General features: G+C 35.8%; 1 protein-coding gene across 3 annotated transcripts in view; it reads left to right on the top strand.

The window, feature by feature from the left end:
* Positions 1–15,363, top strand: part of srfbp1 (serum response factor binding protein 1) — a 65,302-nt gene extending 49,939 nt beyond the window's left edge. For all 3 annotated transcript variants that reach the window (XM_003223036.4, XM_062972153.1, XM_008114052.3), the window contains 5 exons: positions 4,636–4,707; positions 10,440–10,521; positions 11,104–11,833; positions 13,868–13,902; positions 14,749–15,363. In XM_003223036.4, coding sequence (XP_003223084.1) covers positions 4,636–4,707; positions 10,440–10,521; positions 11,104–11,833; positions 13,868–13,902; positions 14,749–14,927 — 1,098 coding nt within the window. In that variant the 3' untranslated portion in view covers positions 14,928–15,363. The remainder of the gene's footprint in view (positions 1–4,635; positions 4,708–10,439; positions 10,522–11,103; positions 11,834–13,867; positions 13,903–14,748) is intronic.
* The last annotated feature ends 126 nt before the right edge of the window (positions 15,364–15,489 follow it).

Here is a 15,489-nt window from a genome sequence, read left to right as displayed (position 1 = left end):
GTGACGCAATAAATAAATAAATAAATAAATAAATAAATAAATAAAAATTGCACTTGGACCTTCTCAAGTTGGCCACTTAAATTGAAAAGGTGGCATGATATTAAACAAACTACTTATTTCCTATACATAGTTACTTGGCAGTAAGGCCTGTGGAGTTTAATATGATCATTAACCTTCTTTCATATTGATAATAGTCCCCACAGTTAGTACTTTCTGGAATATTTTTGTTTGTGGACATAGAATGAAAAGGTATATCACAATATCCTAACACTGACATCCAGAAAAAAGATATTCCTATGAACCGTATAGTTAATCAGTCTCATTTTCTGGAAAAAGAAGGTAACCAACATGATTCCTTGGGTCATTCAAATATCACCACTATAATTCCCAATTAAAACTAAAAAAACTAAGAAAACTAGGAAATAAACATAAACTAAAGAAATGTACAGCATCTCTTCAGACTCACTTTTGCTCTGAAATGGCACCATCTTGCTATTGTGGTAACAACATTTTTAGTCACTCTTTATTCCATGTTAACAAAATACAATAGAGAAACTACAGTGGATGTTCTAAACACATCAAGGTTGGCTAAATGTGGCCTCCAACAACCACGTTAGAAGAGGGCTAGTGTAGTGAGATTTTATGACTTGTGTTAAAATTGTGTTGTTATTATTCCATTTTTCTCTAATTCTAATCCCACAAGTATGTAGCTATGTATATAAAACTGAACCTTGAATTACTTCCTCAGTATATCTGAGGAAGTTGTTTGTTATGCACAAAAGATGGCACAAGATTCTTATTTTCTGTCCCTCTCTTATTTGTACAAAAACTAACATAGCTCCCTTTTAGCCATCTCAAAGAATATACATTATTTTGTTTTCTTGCCTACAGAATAAAATTTTCAGGAATATGTCCACACTCATCTGATGTACTTGTAAAATTATCGTTGGATTCTCTTCTTCAGACTGTACATGATGTACCTAGTACACAAGGTTATATTCCATTCCTCGTTTAGTCTCTCAGTATTCACATAAAACAAGTAACTATTCTTATTTTACGGGTAATTCCTGAAGATTGTGACTTCACACAGCCGATGAATACAAAGTATGCCTGAATTGGTTTTTGGCTAGATTTCCCAGGTAACTCCTGTAGATTGTGACTTTACACAGCCAACAAATACAATGTGTGGCTGAAATGGTTTTTGGCTACATTTCCCAGGTCCTGTGCCCAGCTCTATTAGTTAAACCTAATTTCTGTTGCAGTGCAATTCCATGATATGAGCACTTCCCCCAGTGTTACAAGATGGAGTCTCACTTTGTTGTTGTTTTGAACTTAGCAAATCATTAGGATAGGTTTTAAATGTGAATTTTGAGACTGGATATCAAATTCAGATCAGCTCTTTTGACTCTGGGGCAGGCAGATATACTGTTGAACTCAGTGTGAATCATAAAATATGCAGCTGGTAAAATAGTTTTTAGAAGTAATGAGAGTGTTTTTCCTGTGCTTGGCAGTGAACTTTAAATGATGTTTCCATCTGCAAAGCTTAGTGTAAATTTGACCACAGTAGCAGTCACAAGACTGGAAATTGCATCAGCATGCTATTACAAAATATTTTCCCACTACTATTTCAAATCAACAATTCCCACTTTGGTGCATTGTTTGCATTTTTCACAACTAATCATGCAATAAACAATCAATTTTAAAAGTTCAGTAAACTAAAGTTCAGCAAACTGAATGAACCTTAAACTCTATCCATATTTCTAACCTTTTGGGAAATAATTTAGAGCGCTTTAGATGAAATAGTTCCAGATTCTTCTTTTCACTTTATATTCAGTCTTATTTGGATTGTGCACCTTATGGAATTGCCAGTGGACAGAAGAATACAAGGTGGGATCTAATGGTACATAATAGATTTCAATCTACTGGAGTAAATGATTTTGTAGATTTTTTTTATCAGTTTCCTATTCCTAATGTTTGAGCGGGTTGGATCATCTCCCAGAACAATATGGAAAAAAGGATGTGAGGCTGTAGGATAGAGGGAATCAATTTTAAAAACTCTTCTCTTGTCCCACAGGATGAAAACTGCCCTGCAAGTTAAATGGCACCATTACATTGTATCAGTAGTTTATGTTTCCATTGGATGTTGTTGTTGTTGATTGAAATAACACAGAAATAGGGCAAGTTCAAATAGTTTAGGCTACTTGAAGGTTTATGTCTTCCCATATAGAAACTTAGCATGGTGCAATAGTTTGAGCATGGGACTTGGATTCTGGAGACCAGGGCTTGAATCCCCACTCAGTCATGGAAACCCACTAAATGAACTTGGGCAAATCACATTTTCTCAACCACAGAGAAGGCAAAAGCAGTGTCCCCATTATGAATACATCTAGCCAAGAAAGCACCATGATAGAATTTAGCATTGTCATATGTCAGAAATAACTTGAAGGCACACAAGAATCATAGAATCATAGAACAAAAGAACAAAAACAGTTTCCTATATGAGCCTGTAAGAAAGACACTTCTCTATCTCACTGCCTTCACTGGTGATAGATAGGTGCTGGTGGGAGAAAAGACCTTTTCTGTGACTGCTTCCACACTTTGGAACCCCCTCCCAAGGAAGGTTCAGGTGGCTCCTCCTTTATTTCCCTTTTGGCGACAGGTTAAGTCTTTTCCTAACAAGCTTTTGGAAAATGATTTTAACAAAGAAGACTTTATGGTGCTTTACAATTTTTGCTCTGCTTTATAGTGAGGTTTTGGTTGGTTCTGCTGTACTGTTTTAATTTTTTATTTTGAATGTTTATATATAAACATAAACTGTATATGTTTTCTTGCATTCTCTGTCTTTTAAGCTACCTTGAGTCCAACCTGGGAGAAAGTAGGAATATAACTAAATGGGTGGTACTCTTTTTAAAAAATAATAATAATCAAATTTATTTAAAGACAATTTTTAAGTCAATCTTTCAGGTTTGAAAATTTGTGTATTCCCCGAATCAGCAGGCATGCCACCTAGTTAATACAATAATAAAATTACCATAGTTTGCCACACAACTAGCCTTTGTAGAAAAGCATAATTTATAATTTGTTGTGAATTCTGTCTCTGAGGATTAAAAAAAGAAGCAAGAGTGTATTTGGTAACTCTAGAATGCCCATCAATGAAAGTATATTTGGAAGAAAGATTTTGCACAGGCCTCTTTCTTGCTTTATTATTGAAACTTTCTTGCTTTATTATTGAAACAATGTGTCGACTTCTTAAAATGAATGGGGGGCTACTCTGTACATGCTGATTTTGCATAAAATAAATTATTAGTTCTGGTGTTTAAAGGTGAGAATAATAATAGTAACTATTTGTAACCCACCCTATCACCACAAGGGGACTCCGGGAACTATTTTGAACTATTGAATGCCAGTTTTAGTTTGCATCTCTACCAGTGGCCTACATGTTTGGGAATGTAGTGCAGATTAAATATTTGGAAAGCTGGGGAAAGGAAAGAATGGTCCAATGTTCACTGAAGAAATTGGAAAGGGCGGTGATTAGATGTTGGGGAAGAGTGGTAATTACCCTAAGGTGGACAAGGCTGAGGCTGTAAGGACTCTTTTGTCAATCCCACCCACTCCCTTCAATTTTTTTTTTTGGGTGGGGGGAATAAGTGCATTTCCTAGAACATCTAAAAGTATGGCTGCACTCCATCTCCCCTAATAAATAGATTAAAAGAATATTTAGTACTTAATTTTTCTTTAAAACCAGATATAGATTTCCAGCTATCTTAGGTTTTGTTTTTAATCTTCTATTTTCCAATATGGGTTTCAGGGGTGCCCAGGTGCAGAAAATATGACTTAGTATCTAACCAAATTGTCCACTCTGGTGGGTGTGGTGTAAAACTACTTACCGTATATACTCGAGTATAAGCCGACCCGAATACAAGCCGAGGCATCTAATTTTACCACAAACAACTGGGAAAACATTGACTCAAGTATAAGCCGAGAGTGGTAAATTTCAGAAATAAAAATAGATACCAATAAAATTAAATTAATTGAGGCATCAGTAGGTTCAATGTTTTTAAATATTTACATAACACTGTTATTTAAGATAAGATGTCCAACTCTGATCAAATCATTATTCTCATCTTCCTCAATGTAAATGTGCTTATGTATCCTTTTAATAATAATAGAGTAAAATAATACATGTAATAATAATAATAATAAATACAGGAAAATAATACATGTAATAATAAATAGAGTAAAATAATAAATGCAATAATAATAAGATCAGAGTGAAATAATAAATGTATTATTATTATTATTATTAATAAAGTAAAATAAATGTAATAGTAGCAACAATAATAAAGAAAAATAATAAATGTACCATATATTCTTGAGTATAAGCTGACCCAAATATGAGCCAACCAGGACCCTCACCCGAGTATAAGCCGAGGGGGGCTTTTTCAGTCTTAAAAAGAGAGCTGAAAAACTATGCTTATACTCGAGTATATACAGTACGTTGTCTTGGTGATCGTTTTTTTCAGTGTGATCAGTTGCAGTCTGTCCTGATTAGAATTAGAAGATTTAATCATTGCTGTTATGAAGCAACATCATGGTAATTAACTATCACTTTCTCTCTCCCTCTTTTTCCCATAGGAAATAAAACCGGATCAAGTCACCAAATTAGCACTTGGGAAAGACATTGATTTTGAGATTATCTGCAAAATGGTATGACTTGTCTTGTGTTTGTTTTATGTAGTAGTGAATAATTGCTTCTCACATATAACATCATCAGATTGAGCAAAGAAATTGTTAATAAAATTCAGACCTAATACTGCTGGGAAGCATGTAATAGCATTTATTTTGTCTTCTGAACCTGTTAGAAATCTACAAACTTCTGGGGAGAACCTTCTCTTTGTCACACAACCCACTCAATTGCATTCGGTGGGAACAAAGGAGAGGGCCTTTTTCTGTGCCTGCTCCCAGACTTTGGAACTCCCTCCCAAGATAAACTAGGATGGCCCTCTTGTTTGACGAATTTAGTTCATTTATATTTAAAGAAAGTATTTTAGGGTCCTCGTTCTTGAGACAGTAAATGATCATCCAATTCTTCATCATTGCCTTCTTGGATGTTCTCTTTGTCCTTAGTCTTCTGATCTGTCTTCTAAATCTAGGTCATTTTAAAAATCACATCTCTTGGAAGTTTATTCCTAATTGCATGTTGGAATTGGACACCAAAGCTCCTGTCAATTTGAGTCTCAACCACTTGCTCTGGTCTTCCAAGGATTCCATGGTAGTTATCTGTGTTTTTATATTTTTTGGCTGTGTCATGAAAGGCTTTATTTTGGTTCCACTATCAGCAGAGGCACATTTGGTGAAACTAGTTAGAAGTCCTTTAAAAAGCTTCTCTGTCTTTGAAAATACAGCTGATGGTAGTGAGCTCCACAGTAAATATTCTCCCCTCCCTTGAATGGGAAACATATCATGAAGGCTGGTGAAAACCATGATTCCTCAAATAACTTTTGTCATTTACTTGGAAATGGATCTCCTTCTTGCTTTGATATTATTGCTCTTTTTATTTGATAATATTTTGTGTAGTATTTTAGAAGCAGACTATCATTATCATCATCATAGGCTGTCACTTTCAACCAATATGATTGCCTTCCAAGTGTAAGGTCTTGTCAGTGGGTCTGTAGGTGACTGTAGAGACCTATTCTTGAACCACATGTTCATTTGCAGTGATGACATTGGTTTCCAGATGAAAGGCAGTCCTGACAAGGGTTGTCTTGACATACCTTCCTCTTGACAGTTTCTGCCTTTCGCCCCCTATATGTGCATCTTTGAATTCCATAGCACTGTTGATAACTGCTGACCTCCAGTCAGAACACTTGAAGGCCAAGGCTTCCCAGTTCTCAGTGTCTGTGACATAGTTGTAAAGGTACCTGCTGTTAGGAATTGTGGAAGTTGGAAATCCAAAACACTTGGAGGGCCAAAGGTCGCCCATGCCTGCTCTAGGTCCTTCAGTGCAATTCTATGACCAACTTTGAGCAGAAGTTGATCATAAAGTCATGCTGGAATTATTATTATTATTATTATTATTATTATTATTATTATTATTATTATTATTTCATTTCTTACCCACCTCTCCTCGTGACTTGAGGCAGGTCACAGCACAGTCAAAACACACAAACATTGCAAAAGCTCTATAAACACACATATAAAAAGTAATTCTTTAAAGATACATATTAAATACACAGGACAGAGATTAAAACACAGGACAAGAGTTTAAAATTCATGATTAAAACTGGCTGGGTAGGCCTGCTAGAAGAGTTAAGTTTTTAGATGGGCTTTACATTCTGACAGCTCATTTAGCTGTCAGAGCTCTTCCAGCAGGTTGTTCCACAGTCTTGGGGTGACGGATGAAAAGATTCTCTCGGTTACTGTTGCCAGTCGGGGTCTGGCTGGTTGGAATAACCCCCCCCCCCCCCCCGAGGATCTAAGTGAGTGGAGCAGATTGTACAAAAGAAGGTGATCCTTTAAACTTGGATCTTATGTCTAATCTGTTTTGTGTATTTTAATATGAATCTTACGGAAATATGTTTTAATTTGTTTAAATTAAAATATGTTTTAATTTTAAAGTCGCTTTGAGTCCCCTTTGGGGTTGAGATAGAGCAGGGTTATATTGCAGTAAATAAATAAATAACTATGTTTATTTTAAAAAAAGGTCTTTAGCTGAATGTGTGTTTTACAGTGTTGTAATCCATCTTGAGCCATGAGGAGAGACGGGCAAGAAATAATTATGATGATGATAATAATAATAACAACAACAACAACAACAATAATGTCACAAGTACCACCTGCCAGTAGTAAAGAACTGGTGGGATCACAAACCTTTAAAAGTAATGGAAAATGAGCACGCAAAGATACTGTGGGACTTTTGAATCCAGACTGACAAAGTTTTGGAACACAACACATCAGACCTCACGATTGTGGAAAAGAAAAAAGTTTAGATTATTGATGTCGCCATACCAGGTGACAGTCAAAGTGATGAAAAACAACAGGAAAACCTCAGCCGTTATCAGGACCTCAAAATCGACCTGAAAAGGCTCTGGCATAAACCAGTACAGGTGATCCCAGTGGTAATGGCTGCACTGGGTGCCATGCCAAAAGATCTCAGCCGGCATTTGGAAACCATAAACATTGACAAAATCACAATCTGTCAACTGCAAAAAGGCTACCTTACTGGGATCTGCGCGCATCATCCGAAAATACATCACAAAGTCCTAAACGCTTGGGAAGTGTTTGACTTGTGATTCTGTGATACAAAATCCAGCATATATATCTCATTTGCTGTCATACTATGTCTTTGTGTCAATAATAATAATAATAATAATAATAATAATAATAATAATAATAATAATAATAATTCTGTTCGTAACCTGGGCCTATACCATGTAGGGCTTTAAAGGTCAAAAACAATGCCTTGTGCTTTGCCCAGAAATGAATTGGCAACCAGTGGAGTGACTTTAGGATCTGTTTAGTATGCTCACTCCTGAGTGTTCTCATAACCTATCTGGCTGCTGTATTTTGAACCAACTGGAATTTCCAAACCTAGACCCCATCTACCTATTTAATGCTGTTCGTAGGTAGCTTAAAACTGGGGAGGCCAGACAACAAACTCTCACAAAACACATGAAATGGAGCCTTTGGTGTGCCACAGTGCTACGTTGTTTTTATAATCACCATTAGGAGGGACATAAAATGGTTCCAAAATTTCTTGTATAATCATCTTTGCAGCAAAACCACTTTCTTCTTTGAAACTGAATTAAATGCTCATTAAATTAAATTAAATGCTCTAGAAATTCCTAAGTGTTATCTCAGCTAAAAAATAGCAATTTCTTTATTCTCAGTTTTTCGCTTTCATGGTGGTCCTGTGCCCTTAATCCCGGTGAATGTAGAAGGCTAACGGCAATTGTTTGCACTCGTGTTCTCATAAAGTCTACACACTTTCAAATCAGTACATGTTCTGAGTAGTCCCTTATTAACTTTACTTGTGTGTATGTGCCTTCAATTTGCCTCAGCTTTTCTTTAGTCAAAATTACTAATAATTTCTTGGAACCAAATGCAATGAGTTGACTCTTTCTTCAAAAAGTACAATATAAGTTATCATAGGAATAACATTCATAAAATCGAAACAGTACTCCAGTTCTTTCAGGAATGGAAATTACTGTGGGTGTGTAAAAAGAAACCCCACTGTTTCCTGATGGATTTCCATGGCAGACACATACTAAGTTCAAACAAAAATGGTTGTGGTTACTTTGAGAACTTTGGTGATGAGGGAATGTTGCATGAAGGTGTAAGATTTGTCTGTCTGTGCCTAAATCAGACCCAGTAATGCAAATGATTCATCTTTGTGATCTTCAAAACATTTGTACTTTTGAACTGTGCTCTTAAATATTTTCATAGACTTAAGTATTTGATGTCTAACTTAATGCCTCTTCAGTGACAAAGGTACACATTCTGTCTTGAGACATTAGCAGAAATTGCTCAGAAGTCTTCCAGAAGCCTGTCCTAATGTTTCTTTCCGGATACAATTCCCCCTGTTCCCTAAAATCATCCACAAAGGATTCCCCAAACCATCAGAACAGATTTTGGGAACACATTGGGTTCCAGAGAGGAAAAAAATCAACTTCATTGAAAGATGCCACTCTACAGATGGACAGACCCAGTCATATCTAATCTGGATGTTTTACACTCTGCCTGTTATTTCTTATGACTCTGTTCCTGGCTTTGCCTGGTGTAGTTATCATGTTGATGACAAAGTTCTGGTGCACACATAAACACCATATGGAAGACCCATGAATAGTTCTGTTTCATTACTATTAGGGAATGTATATGTCAAATTAATTGCCCTGTCACATAAAGAGCATTTGTTACTAAGTAGAAATCTTGTGAGGAATTGTGTGAGGTAGGGGATAATCCATGGAATGTGCTTCTTTTTGGCTACTACCTAGAACAGCAACTACAGAAAAGGAAGCCGTTTTATGGATTTTTTTTTGTCTTGTCACTATAATGTTAAGTTTATTAAGACATAGGCGTGAACTTTTCTTCACCTCCCGATTATGGATGATGTAAATGAATTCCCAATTCAAAATCTTAGGTTTATCCATGTCCAAAATGCCTGTTTATTATGGTTCTTCTACCAATGAAAGATATTTGCTTCCCTTGAAAAGGAAAATAGGCAGCAACTGTCGCTCCAGCAAAGGCTTTAAAATCTTCAAGCATTGGCATTCAGCATTTAAATGCATGCAAAAATTGATTTGCTTCTTATCCACTATATTTCAAATATAAATTAGTATTTTATTTGGTCTTTTTAATTAAATACTGTTTGTTTCATTTTCCGTCCCAAAGCAGTTTATACATTAGTATACAATTTGAATAGCTATAGAAAAAAATGCTGTATAGTAGCAGACATCAGATCCTGAGTATAGTACATTACTGTTATTCAAGTACAGTATGATAATATCCATATTATTTATCAAATTCTACAATGGTCAGATTTTTAAAGCACACGATTATTAAAAAATCTAAAGAGATACATTTGTTTCTTTGCTGAGATCAAAAAGAACATATTTGATAGAAAGCCACATTGTTTTTAGATAGATAAGTGAAAATATATTTTTATCTGTACGCATTTAGTTAAAAAAATGTGTCCCAGCTAATTTATTAGAAGATAATCTCACCCATTCAAGGTAAGAGAAGATCTTGTTTTTCATATTCAGTACTTCAAATAAAAGCTTAAAGGCTGAAAAAAAATCTTACTGGTATTTCTTGTCATCTTCAAAACATGTGTATCCATGTTCCTTATTCTGTGAATATATGAAGAACTATGTAGCATTTATGTTTAGCAACTTACCCTACACATTCATGGATCAGTGTAGAAATTAGTGGGATGACTTATCCATGGGCCAGTGTGAGTACTGTACATTAGCTTTTATACAAAAAAGAGCCACCCCCTTCTCTGTGGTGAAAAGCAAGAACTTAGTCCAACCCAAGATAATCTAAAAGAAGCACTGACCCCCTTTGTTTCCACCATGATGCCACTTCTGACCTTGTTGAATTCCTGGCCAGAGAAATAATGGTGACTGCCAGGGGCATGTCTCTGGGTTGGCATTGGTACTTTCGCTTCTCCTCGTAGTGACCCTCAACTTTTCCACAGGTCATATCAAAATCCACAATTTTGGCCCCAAAACTGTTCTCGAATTATATATGAAGTCAACTTATATATGACAATATATGGCATAAAGATGAAAGATGCTGTGTAGGTAATTTATTTTTATATTATTTGTGTTGAAGTTGACTATTGTTTGGATTAATGAGTGAGGTTCTATGGTATGTAGTTGGTTATGCAGGGTCATTATTTACTCTCAGCAAGATGATTTGCATTTTTTTCTTCACAGCCCAACTGTACAGCAAAAGACAGAGCAATTGCTAGATTGTCAGCTCATCCACTACTGAAGACAAAAATTGCTGATATTAAAGGTAAGCCAAAATTAGGCCACCTAATCGATTTATATTTGGATACTTTTTTTTGTTTTAAAACTGGTTTAAACTATACATCTAGGAGTTACTGAGCATTTGCCATAGTCATGGAGACCAAATATTTTGTATTCTATTTATCTGAAATCATTAGGAAAGAGAACAGAACAGTCTTTAAGAAAACAATATATCCACCAATGGCTGAACATGCACTAATCCATGTATTTGTAGGGTTTTTTTCTGAGTCATAAAATGCTATTACAGTGGTCCCTAGATATCCACTGGGTTTCCAGGACCCCCCATGGATACCAAAATAACTTTGCTCTGGTCTATGGATCACTACAATATACTCCGTATGCCAACACCTCAACATTTCAGACAGGGATTTTCACTACCATATTACCTGAAGTACTTTTTATTCTGGATGCCATAGTTAAAACACAGAAGTTACCTACTGTTATTCTAGGGGTTATCTTCCCAAAAATATAGTCAGCACATTTCATGATGTCATTATTATTACTGTATTTATATTATATTTTAGCATGGCTGCTGTACTGCTGTATTTAAAAATCATTGTTTTTCCAGCTGCTGTAAAAGCCTTCAAAGATGCAAGACTGAAACCATCCAGAACAGTTTCTTCAGAAGAACATAAATCAGAAGAACAGCTTACCAAACAACCTGAGGAGACCCAACATTCCAGCAACAGAGAACAGAACAAAACATTTAAGCAAGCTGAACACCAAAACAAAATAAAGGTGAAAGAGAAGCCAGGAACTGTCATGGGAAAGGAACAAATTAGTGTGTTAGAAGAACAGAAAAAAGACACTGAGCAACAGTGTCCTGTGGATGATTTCCCACTGCAAGAGGGAGAACATCCTAAATTAGCCCATCAAGTTCAAACAGTTCAAACAGATCATACAATCTGTCCAGAAGGAGAGAAGTGTTTGGGTGATCTTCACAGCAGGGCAGATGAATCTGATAGTGATCAAAGTCAGAGTGAGGAAAGTGGAACTGTGAAGGAATATTTTGATGACAGCACTGAAGAGAGGTTCTATAATCAGTCTTCTGACTCTGAGAAGAGTGACAGTAATGATGACTTCTTCATTGGGAAAGTAAAAAGAACAAAAAAGAGGGCAATGGCTGACATTTCCATACCTAGAGAAGAGAAAAAAGGAATTATGTTTAAAACCTCGAAGTCTGTAATGGTGCAGGACACAGACACAAAACACAACTCTCAGAAGTCAAAAGCAGCAAATCTCGATTCTGTATTTTACTGTTCATTGTCTAATTCAGACAAATCCAAAAATGTGAAAAGGTAAGGGTTTTTTCTTTAACCTTCTTAGGTGCATAACAGTAGTAAAATAGTAAATTGCAAACTTTTGGGCAAAGTTTGAGACTTGGACTCTTAATGAGTGATAGTTAACTAGAAGGAATCATTTTAGAAATCTTCAGAGAATTCATAACATTTTGGGAGGAAAATTGTTTCAGTTCATTCTTGCAGCAGCACCTGATTGAGGAGAATTGGTGTATACTGCTGATCCCACCCTGATGATAAAATTCCATGTCTTTCCTTTTTTCCCTCTACCATGTCTTGAAAAAAAGTTTCAAATAGCAAAGAAGAATCATACACTAATTTCGCTTGAATTAGAAATGAACAAAAAATAGTAGTCCACTCATTTACAATGAGACTACATTTATGTGATGAGAGGGCAGAAAATGAAAACAAGACATTTTGAAAAAATAGTGCTGATATAAGGATCATATCCCTCTGGTATAAGGGTCACATCCATGTGTATACCTGAACGTCAGCAGAAATCTTCCTTTACTGGAGCATGGCTATTTTAATGTATATGTATCCTGCCCCAGCAATTTGAATACCATAGTTTAAAAGAGTTTAAGCAGCAAAATAATGTAAAGGATAAAAGCACATTTGGATAAAGATAACCATGCTCCCAAAGCAGATGGGTTTTAACTTGGCACCATAATGACAGCTGTTTGAGTGCCAATAAGGCTACTAGGAGAGGCCATTCCATAATGGTCTGCCACAACAGGAAAGGCCAGTTGCCATGTGCTCTCAAAACATATTTTTCTGACTGATGGGACACAGAGGTGGGCCCTCCAGCAGACCCAAGATATATAACATAGGTGTATATTGGGAGATCCATTCCTTCAAGTATTGAGGTCCCTAGTGATGTATCAGCATCTATCAAGTAGGAGATAAGGTACCACTTATAAAGTAGGGAGGCAAATTTAACTAATTTATGACATTGGAATGAGGAAGTGCCGTCATAGTGGATGTTGAAGCAGCTGCTCCCCCTGTGGCCAGAATCGAACATCCCCTTAGGAGAAGGTTAAATTGTCTCTGCGTCTGTCTGTCTCGGTTCTATGTGTATATGGGCATTGAATGTTTGCCTTATATGTATATAATGTGATCTGCCCTGAGTCCCCTTCGGGGTGAGAAGGGCGGAATATAAATACTATAAATAAATAAATAAATTTAGGAATTTGAATTCATTATCACAACCATAAATTCCAACCAAAAGTGCATTGATAACCACTGTTGTTCTTTTATGGCCTAAATACCAGAGGCACCGGATCCTGTCTGATCTTGGAAGCTAAGTAGGACTAATACTTAAATGGAAGACCATCAAATACCAGGCGCTGTAGGCTATATTGCAGAGGGAGGAACTGGCAAAACCACCTTTGAGTATTACTTGCCAAAAAAAAAAATCCTATGCAATTCATGTGGACACCAAAAGCCAACAAGCAAAGTGAAGTCGCATAATTCCTTTAAAGCTGGTATGTGATTTAAATTTGGTGTCTGGTCAGGAATTTAGCTGCTTCATTTGGCACTACCTGCAGCTTCTGGGTAGTCCTCAGGGGCAAACCCACATAGAGTATATTACATTAATCTAGTCAAGAAGTCAGCAGTGTATGGAATATTGAAGCAAAATTACCATATAAAGGTCATAACTGATTCAGTATAAGAACTATTGCTTTAGTCACTCTGGTCAAATGTTTTCATACTGTACTATGTTGAATCAGTTTTTATATTAAGACTTTCCTGGAGGAACTAGTACGTACATTAAGCATTACTCACAGACTTTAAAAAATGCAGTCTAGCCATGCAAATCTAAACAGAAGTTGTGTCAAGAATTCAAGAAAAGCTACAAAGCTCATTTTGACTATGCGAACAGTTAAATAAACCCTTGAATGCTTAGATATGATTGAGATTTGTTTTATGGGTTCAGTTATCAAATGTTTGTTGATGCACATAGACTTTTAAAAGGAAAATGTGTTATTATGTTTTTTTACTACACTATCTAATCTAATCTCTTCTGTGTTTTAGAACTTCTAGAGACAGTCTTCCCAGAAATAAATCTAGTAAGTCTCATTTTAAGTGCTGCTGTTGGTCTTAATCTTTGTTGCTATTCACATTTCAAAATTTTGAGATACATTGTAGCAGACTTGTGTAACTTTCCTTCCATCCTGATTAGTAGTTACTTGTAAGATAATGTGCTGCCCTATTACCAATCCTATTTTCAAAAGTGCTTAACATAGGGAAAATAATCCCAAGTTTAACAATATTAAAATATGATCTTGCGTGTGCATTCTCTAGAGTAAATCACTTTTTTTCTAATATAATGTAGGTGTTTGTCAGGAATGTGTCTATTATATTGGAGCTTAGTTGTGTTAAAGTCTTTCTTGAAAATTGAACTCTATCCAAGAAAAAAACTTCTTTGCCTGTGTCGTATAACTCAGGAAGTTTATATTCCACCAGAAAAAAAATGTGCTTAGAAAATTCATCTGGCTCCATTATTTTAAAGATGTATTTGTTAAGGCTGCATGAAATTCCATTTACACCATGTATTGGAAGATTATGTTTTTACATTAAAAAGCTTAAAAATAAGTTATTTGGTGAGAGTCAGAATAGTGTAACAGTTTGAGCATTAAAATACATTTTTTGAGATAAGGTTTCACATCCCTGCTCGATTGTGGAAACCCAAAGTGACCTTGGGCAAAGGCAAGAACAAATCTTGCCAAGAAAACTAAGTGATAGGTGTAGTGTAGGGCTGCTACTTGAGGGCACACAACAAATCTGTTTGGTATGTTTATGAATGGAGACAGAGAGATCTCATCACACACAAGAAATAATAGAGAAAAAAATCTTAAAAGTTTAGACCAACTTTAAGGAAATCTTTTAATTATTGCCTTTTCATTCTTGCACAGCTTTTGAAAAAAGTCACCCACAGAAACAGAAGCACAAAGGTTTAGGTATGAGGCGAGATGAAGGGAAGAAACAGTTGGAGCAAGCCCTTCATCCTTCATGGGAGGCAAGCAGAAAACGTCGAGAACAAGTATCTCAAATTACAGCTTTCCAAGGCAAAAAAATTATATTTGAAGACTAATTTTTAAAATAGCTTTTATATTTACAAAAAGAATCAACATTTTGTATGAAAGATTAACTGCTTGTTTATAACTGAAGTGAATACATAAAGTGTCTAAACTTCAAACAAATGTTTTGGGGACAAAAGTCATCCTTTTTTGTCCAAAGTATTTCCTGCTGGCATATGTTTAAATTGCCAAATGGGAACTTGCATGAAAGATCATACATTTCATTATGGGCAGCCACTTTATCTTGAAATCATACGGAGAGGTAGGAGAACATTCTGAATTTCAGTTGCCGACTTGAAATTTGTCTTACTTCAACAGAGGAAGAGAGTGGGTGGTGGATCATGCATGCAAATCCATCTTGAAACACCCCCACATCAGATACAGAGAAATTTTGTTGTTCTTCATGGACAGTTCTGCAACCTTTTATTAAATTAAAACCAGGATCATACAGTTTTCTAGTCTAATATATTTTATTCATAAATAATTCTGACCCCCCCCCCTCCCCCAAGTCTTTTCTCATTCTTTATATACAGGTGACAAGAAAATGCACCATTTTATATTTGCTCTTGTGAGAAG

This window comes from Anolis carolinensis, chromosome 2, assembly GCF_035594765.1.
Source record: "Anolis carolinensis isolate JA03-04 chromosome 2, rAnoCar3.1.pri, whole genome shotgun sequence".
In the NCBI taxonomy this organism is placed as follows: domain Eukaryota; kingdom Metazoa; phylum Chordata; class Lepidosauria; order Squamata; family Dactyloidae; genus Anolis; species Anolis carolinensis.
The sequence above is the reverse complement of the archived record's forward strand: the minus strand, read 5'-3'. Positions and strand labels throughout refer to the sequence as shown.